Source organism: Callorhinus ursinus, unplaced genomic scaffold, assembly GCF_003265705.2.
Source record: "Callorhinus ursinus isolate GAN/ISIS: 27379988/994484 unplaced genomic scaffold, GSC_fseal_2.0 scaffold89, whole genome shotgun sequence".
Lineage (NCBI taxonomy): Eukaryota > Metazoa > Chordata > Mammalia > Carnivora > Otariidae > Callorhinus > Callorhinus ursinus.
Window position 1 is genome coordinate 2,356,823 of NW_027397151.1, and position 8,202 is coordinate 2,365,024.

The 8,202-nt window shown below is 60.9% G+C and overlaps 1 protein-coding gene across 2 annotated transcripts in view; it reads right to left on the reverse strand.

Moving 5' to 3' along the window:
- The window catches only part of CDH4 (cadherin 4), a 543,804-nt gene extending 541,719 nt beyond the window's left edge, over positions 1-2,085 (reverse strand). For both annotated transcript variants that reach the window (XM_073888320.1, XM_025865074.2), the window contains exon 1: positions 1,788-2,085. In XM_073888320.1, the coding sequence (XP_073744421.1) occupies positions 1,788-1,844 (57 nt within the window). In that variant the 5' untranslated portion in view covers positions 1,845-2,085. The remainder of the gene's footprint in view (positions 1-1,787) is intronic.
- Positions 2,086-8,202: the final 6,117 nt, after the last annotated feature.

Consider the following 8,202-nt stretch of genomic DNA (forward strand, 5'->3'; position numbering starts at 1 on the left):
TGCTGCCTGGGAGGGCCTCTCTGGCCCCACAGAGGGCAATATCCGAGGAGTATCCCAAGCCACGGAGAGGAGGGAGGTGCAGCCAGCGGCAGCCTGACGGCCATGGCACCCTCGAGGCCCCGGAGCTGGGCTCTGGGCGCAGAGGGCCTTGCAGGCTTCGGTCTTCTCCGTGGGTCACCAGTGGGGGAGGAGGGGCCAGAGCAAGAAAGGAGGTCCTCCCAGAAGAGGCTCAGCGCCTGGCAAGGAGGGAGGCTTTCCAAAAATGGGGCCCCACCCTCCAGTCCTCCCACCTCCACTCGGAGGAACACTGGTCCTCCCGTGGAGGCCCCATCTCTAACCCTGACCTGAAAGGGTGGGCGTCCGCCTGTCCCAGCGGAAGGGGCTGGGGGCGGGCAAGGGGCCCAGGCCAGGCTGTGGGGAGTGGCAGCTCCAAGTCAGCCTCGCAGGGTGGGGAACCGTCGAAGAGACTGCGCGCGTAGCAGGGACGCTGGGCCCAGACGACCGAGCTCAGCGGCCCCGTTCCCCGGCCAGCTCACACCGGCGACAGAGGCGCACACCGGCGCAGTAGTGCCTTCGCGGGGCCGCTGCCCGGCCGGCCTCGGCTCCCACACTCTCACGCCGGCCCCCGGCGCGGGCGCCCTCCCCCAAAAGCCCCAGGGGGAGGACGAGGGGCGCGGGTTCATTCCTTGGGAAAGCTCCAAACCGCAGCTCCACTCCTCGGGAACGGAGCTCCATAGAGGACCGGAGCCCCGGAGGCGAACTCGCCCAGGAAAGTTTCGCCCCGCCCGGGCGTGCGGCGAGCGCAGCCGGAGCGCCCCGCAGCCTCGGAGCGGGCCTGGGGGCGCCGCACTTGTTTATCTCGGAGGTTACAACTGCGCTGCCCTGAGGAGCAGCGAGGCCGATCGGCCACGAGAGGGGGTTCCTGCAACTCCCGCGGCCCCGCCGCCTCCCCAGGGCGCCACCCGGCGCCGCCCCGCACGCCGCCCCCGGGGCCTGCACCCGCAGCGCACAGCGGTTCTGGGGGCCGAGCTCGCGGGCTCGGCGGGAAGGAGGCGGGCGCCCGGACCGCGCTCCCGGGCACCCTCACCCTACGCCCGCCTGGCGCCTGGCTCCCCGGTCCCGCTCCCAGCGGCGAGGGCCCCGCCGGACACCGGCTCCAGCGGCGCCTCGGGGACTCGGCGGCGAGGGTGCCCCGGGGTCCACATTCGCTTGCCCAGCCTCAGCCAAGGTCCCTGTCAGCCCCCGGAAGACAAGCGCGGAGGCGGCGCCGCGCCGCGAGACCTCGGCCGCGGGCAGGGCGGCCAGACCTGGTGTCCCCAGCACCCCTGGTTCCCTGCCTGCTGTCGCCAGCTTCCCCGCCCGCAGTCCCGGCCCGGGCTGGCCTCGCCAACTCCGGAGGCTCACGGGTCCCGGGCGATGGAGGGCGCGCCGGCTCCGCCAGCGGGCAGCCTGCCCAGGCGCGGGAGAGCCGAGCTCTGAGCAGCGGCCGCGGACCTGGGGCGGCCGAGGGATGCTTGGCGGGTCCCGCTTCGGGCAGAGCTCTCTGGGCCCTCCACCCACCCGCATCCCACCCCTCTCCGCACCACGGCTCGCCGCTACCCCGGCGGCTCCCCATTCCTGCCGACCGCGGGCGGCTTCGCGGAGCGCGGGAGCCTCTGGATGCAGCGGTGCTCGCGGCGGGGGCGCCCGGGAGAGCCCCTCCGGGCGAGTGCGCGCCCCCCGGCTCCGGGGGCGGCCCCGCGGTGCCCGGGGCTTCCGAGCGGCTGGGACGCCAGGCGGCAACTTACCCGGAGCGCGCCAGAGAGCGACAGCAGCACGAGGAGCACGCCGGAACCCGCGGTCATCTTCCCGACGCGCCGCGCCCCGGCACCCGCCCGGAGCCCGGCGCCCGGAGCCCGCTCCCGGCCGCCGCCGCCGCCGCCCGGATAGCGCAGCTCCGATGGCCGCCGCCGCCGCTGCTGCCGCCACTCAATCGGGCCCCGCGCCTCCAGCCCGGCCGCGCCGCCGCGATCGCTGCCCGGCTCCGGGAGCCAGGCCAAGTCGGCCGGCGGCGCGCTCCCTCCGGCCGGTGCGTCCGCCGGCCTCGCAGCCGCCCGCGCCTCTGTTCCGCGCGCTCCGAACTGCAGGTGAAGCCGCGCGGCCGCCCCGCCGAGGCCCCGCCCCGAGCCCGGCCCCTGCGCTCACTCGGCCTGACGCGGGCCTTAAAGGCGCCGCGCCCCCCGCGCCGCGCCCGCGCCAGCGCCCGGCGCCCCCACCTTGTGACGGCGCCCCCTCCTTGTGACCCCGCCCCGCGCGGCCGGGCGTCGGAGCCCGGGTGGGCCGAGGGGCCCCGACCCTCTTTGTACTGGGGGGTAAGGGGGGAAGGCGGGGACCTGAGGACTGAAGGAGGCTGGGGGTACCCCCCCCACATACCCTGGGCGCCTCCTCTGGATGGGGAGCCCCTGCTGCTTAGGCTAACTTCCTGCCCGGCCCACGGTGGGAGGGCGCTCCCCTTGTGTTCTCTACGTTTGGGGTGTCTTCGCACTGACTCTGCCCAGCCCTGGCCCACCTCCTGGGGGGCCTTGCGCCCACGTTGGGCTGTCAGGAGTCGGCCCTGAGAGACCAGCCCATCAGAGAAGCGCAGAGCGGAGCGAGACGGTAGATCAGCCTGCAGGCTTTGCAGACCCTCCAGCGCAGTGCAGAGCTCAGAGTCGGAGCCCTGGCTGCCTTGTGCCCCTAAGGACTGGGGATGGGACTAATTCCTGTTTGTGCATCAGAACGCACTGTTAGACCCGAGAAGCCAAGAAAGAAATTAGAGGCCCCGGGAAAGAAAAGGAAGAAATTTTCCGACAGAAGAGCTGTCAGGAATGTCAGTGCCGGCTGGCCAGCCCGGCGCCATTTGCTCTGCTTGGGTGATTTCTGAACTGGGGGGACACTTCTTTAAGGGATCATCAGTTGAAAAATATGTACAGCTTGGAAAGTGAGTAAATGTTTTTTGCACGTTTCCTTTTGGCTTGGAGATTTAAGAAAAGTGATTTTGTTTGTTCAGATATTTGAAATTTCTTTGTCTTGGTTTGGAGGAGCTCTGTGTCCAGAATACATTAGTTCTGGTTTGAGAAATGCTCTGCAAAGGAGGGGGGAAGGACTGAGTGCAAGTGTTGAGCTCCAAGGTCAGTATCAACTTGGGCAGGAGAGCAGAAGAGCTGCAAAAGGGCCTTTCCCTCTCCCCCAGGACCTTCCTGCCTGGGCAGAGTGGGCTGCTGGTTAGCTCCCCTGGGGCTTTAGACTTCAGGTAATCAGATGAGCCAGGAGGATCAGGGTAAGATCTACATGCAAACCCATGAGGTTTCATGCAATTTCTCATCCTGTAAGCAAGCATGTGGGGCTAGTAAACAGTACATGTGTGCCAGCCTGCCACACCCCACCCTGTGTCTCAGAACATTCCTGACCTGGTAAGGGAGTAAGAAGGTTACAGCTTTACGTGGCCGAATGTGCCGGCCTCATCATGTTCACATGTGCAGAGGTCCTGCGTAGACAGTGAGATTTCATGGACAAGTCCGCCCGATATCCATGCTGGGGGGAATTGCATTCCTCAGCCATGAGCTCACACCGCTGAAAGACCCCTGCTGTCCTCCCCCCCCTTCCTCAGTGTACTTCATCACTGCCTAGAGAGCTCACACAGGCAGTTCTGAAGTGTCCATTGCCAGGACCTGCCTTTGTCTTCAGAAGGCCAGAGCATAATGCGAACTGGTCCTGGGGCATGCGCTCCAGAAGTCAGCACGTGGTCTACCGTGCTCCATAACCTGCTGGAGTGCAAACAGGCCGGCAACTTGAACAACAAAAATGGTGGCGTTGGGTGGGGGTCCTGAGGCCCAAACACCGGATGACACATCTCCCTGTCTCGGACCGCTGAGTCTTGACCCTATGGAAGGGCACCGTGACTTCCAAACAGGGTCTGTATATCCCGAGAACATCCAGCCTTGAGCCCGGCAGAGATGCAGGAGCTTTGGGTAAATTAACTCGCAGAGTTGTCCTCACTCCGTAAGTGGGCTCAGTTAGCATCCCCATCGCACAGCGGGGCCAAGGGACGTATGGAGATGGCAGCCCCGGGCTCGGCCAGCAGGGCCGGCCTCTCACCCAGGCCCTGCAACCCCGGCAGGTAGCACTTCCCAAACTCATTTGCTGGAGGAAGCCTTTTACACAGTGTCTGAGGGTTTATGGGAACTCACATTTTCAGGAATATGGTTTCAAAGCACTGCAGTAACTGAGGCAAGTCCAGTAGAGAGCATTGGTTTATCACGCTTGCTGTGAATGAAGCAGTGAGGATGCATTTAGAGAGGAAGCAAAAATATGATCTAAAATGCATGGCCTTGGAATGCAAAAGATGGTCTGCAGCTAGGCCACTTGACGCGGGACCCCCCAGACCAGCAGCATCAGTACTCCTTGAGAGTGTGTTTAAAATGCAAAACCTTGGGTCACACCCCAGACCTACAGTAGAGGAATCTGCATGTGAATGGACTTGCCTTCCGCTCTACCTCTGTCCTCAGATCATCTGCTTCAGAATTCTAGAGAGGCTCCCAAGAAATTCAGATTCCTGGGCTCCACCTGAGGCCTGCTGGCGTGGGGCTTCGGGGCATGGGGCCCATGAGCTGGCCTCTTAACAACCTCTTAGGTAAATGCCAGCCTTGGAGAACGATTGGCTTATCCCACAGGTAATAAGCAGCTCCGGGGGGAATGGCCTCATGAAAATGCTACTTCCTGGGCCCTGCTTCGGATCTGCTGAATCTGGACCTCTGGGGGGCAGAGCCTGGGAATCAGCATGAGGAAGTTGGGCAAACTCTGACATAGGCAGGGGCCCTGAGGGAGGACCCCAGCCAGCCCAGCTCTGCCCAGCCTCTGGGGGCTCCATTCCACCTGGAGGATTTGTGACCTCCGCCTGCTAGATAAAGAGCCCTAGAGAAAAGTGTGCTTTTGTTAGATTAAGAAAACTCTTTTGGGAGGGTAGCATATGCGTGAGTCTTCCCTCTCGACACCTGTAAACTGTTGACTGTAATTGGTCCACAGATGTTTGTGGAGCATGGTAGACTCTTCCTTCTCCCACGTGTGGAGGTGAGCCTGGGAAGGCGCTCATCTCCAGGAGCAAATCAAATGCTTGTATCGGGGCTACATTTCCCTGCCTTTTCATCTGATGTTAATTTGCTTTCCCCACTCATCATTATGGTTTAGACACTTCAGTGGTAGATAAAAGCTGTTTTGTAAAGAAAGCAGGGAGATGTTAGTAAAAGGTGTGTTCCTGGAATATAACGGAATCTCTGTGGGCAGTTGAAGATACTCAAGGCACAGCAGAAGTGAATGAAATCATCCTGACACCCAGCTCAAGAAAGCCTCCTCGTGTGGAACAGAGAACAGTCTTGAAGGAAAAAGTGAGAGAGAGAGACAGGCCGGCACAAGTCCTTCTCTGCTGTCAGTTCTGAGGACGCTAAGCCACGACGCTGAATGACTGCTTTTGTGTTCAACAATATCATCGTTGCCTTTTAACATTTACTGATATTTACTGTGTGCCAGGCCCTGCCTTAAAGGTCTTCGAATCATTATCTTGAGTCATCCTCACGTACGAAGAAGGTGGTGCTTCCCACGGACAGAAGATGGGCCTGGCAATGCGGAGTGGCCTGTGCTCTAGGGTAGCGTGACTGAGGACCTAGAGGACCATCTCCATGCTCTGGTGCAGAAAGCCAGGGGTCAGGCCAGCTCCCCCACACCCAGCCCCAGGGGAGCCTGACCTCCGGCCCCCCCCCCCCCCAGGTGCAAGGTATCCCTCTCTCCCAGCTCCTGCGTGTTTGCCCGGCCCGCCCTCTGCCAGGACACCTGCCCCCTTTGCCTGGGAGGTGGCTCTTCTCTGTCACTCACACCTCCCTTTCTCAGGGGCCTCTGCTCCTCTGGGAATGGGGTGGGGGGCTGGGCCTTGGGCACTTCGAAAACTTCTATAAAGCAGGAGACGAGACGCAGCTCAAAAGGATTGGACTGCTCAGTTCCGCGGAGCAACTACCCATGGCCCGGGACTTGCTGGAGAAAGAAGACGCATCCTGGCAACAGAAGGAGGAGAACGGCCACCTCAGGGTCTCAGAGGGGTTTTGTCCTGTGTTGCTGTTTTGCTCATTTGTTTCCTGTCTGCTTTACAAAAAGTGGGGAGCTCCGGTGTTGGGAGCAGGGACACACGTCCAACGACGCCAATAACAGTGCTCACTCACGACCTTGCATGGTGTCTGACTTGTTGGCTGGTTCGTAGAAGCAGCTGACAGGAGGAGGAAGGAGGTCAGGCTGACCTCGGCTGATGCGGGCGGACTAGGAAATGTCATGTCAGGGAGAGAGTGCTAGTGCACCCTGTTAGCGTGTCCCCAGGCGCCACGGGCCTCAGTTCCCAGGAGCATGGCACTGCCCTGCACCCCTGCTCCCTGGGACCTCCTCACCTAGGATCGAGCTGTGTCCAACTGTACCTCGGGTGCCCTGGATCCCCATAGCATCAGGATGGAGGCAGAGAAGGGATTTTTTTTTTTTTTATCCATTTACTTTGTTTTTTCTTTTTCTGTTGGCTCTTCTCCCAAAGCATATTGCACATGCATCTACTTCCCTCCCCCTGGGGACTGAGGCCCATCATCTCTCACCTGGACCCCTACAGCCACCTCCTCCCCTCTGCTCTCCCTGCAAATCAGGCCCACTGGAAATGTGAATTAGAGAATGTCACATCACGCCCCTGCTTCAGGCCCTGAGGGTGGACCCTCCTGGATGGTCGATGATGTCTCCGTGGCCCACAAGGACCTATGCAATCTGGTCCCCACCCCCATGGGCCTCGCTCCTCAGAGCTGCTTCTTGCATCTGGGTCTCTGCACTTGCTGTTCAGAACATTCTGTCCCCAGGTCTCTGCATGGCTGATTGTGGCTCAGCATGCAGCCTCCTGCTGAGGGAGGCCCAGCCAGCCCCCCTGCAAGGCAGCTCACGCACCTCCCTCTCAGCCAGGACCTTTCCCACCTGTCACTCTGCTTCTCGGCTGCTCCCATGTTTTCAGCTCTGCCTGGCCCATGGCTCTCTCCCTCCCGGCACCAGGCCCAGCACCAAACAGATGAACAGAAAAGCAGGGTGTGTGGGGGGGTCTCCCGAAACACAGCCTTGGAGGAGTGAGGAGGGCCTCGCAATTCGGCAGCTTTTCTTCTCTTTACGCGCAAACTCCAGGGCAGGAACAGGAGAACGGGCCAAAGGAGGCTGCTTCAGGGGCAACAAGCCGAGGACAGGATGTTCGGAAGGCGGGGCAGGGGGCTGCAAGGGGCGGCGATGGAAACCGGTGTCTGTGGAGAGGAGAGCAGTTAAACAGTAAAATAGATAAAATTAGATTTAAGGGAGGGAGAGCGGGGAAGGGGGACTTCGGAAGTATAAGCTGACCAAGAGCGGCCCTGAAACACAGCAGAGACCAGGAAAACAGAAAGCAGGTGAGCGCAGGCTTGAGGAGTCAAACACTGATGGCTTCCACCTGCTGAGGGACTGGCTGGATCCTTTCAAGTTATTTAGCCTGGTGTTGAACTTTGGGGGATTAGTGCAGATCTCCAGGACACAGGTGCCGGGGCTGCTGGGAGGTGGCTGGATTCCTCAGGGAGGGGTGGGGGTTCCCAGCCCCATGCGTGCTGCTCATGTGCAGGGGCAGTTGGGCAGTGGAGGCCAAAGCATGGCATTCTGTTGACTGCGTGGGGGGTGGGGTGCAGAGACTCAGGCCGGTCTTCAAGGAGCAAGTGTGCCTTCCGGGCAGCGCCTCCTTCTGCTTCCTGGGTCTGTGGTTGAAGCTCTAATGGGAAAGAAGCCTCGGAGGCAGATGGATGAAGCCACCTGCCTAAAAACATGACACCCCCCCCACACCCCCGTTCGAGAGTCCCTTCTTCGGGATAAGCCAAGGATTCTCAAATTTTAGTTGTGCAACAGGACCCCCTGACAAGCATCTTCAAAATACGGATGCTTGGACCCCGGCCCAGCTGCAGAGATTCACGTTCAGCAAATCTGAGGGCCTGAGCAAGTGTGCTTTCAGCATTCCCCGGGTGACTTAGAATACACACCGCTGGTTAAGGCATTAAATCACTTCCAAAGACTTCCATCTTGGATGTCCTATTGTGACTTAATTTTCAGTATCTCTCCAGTAAGGGGACTACCAAGGGTTGGGCAAACAAATGCCTGGTTTGATGG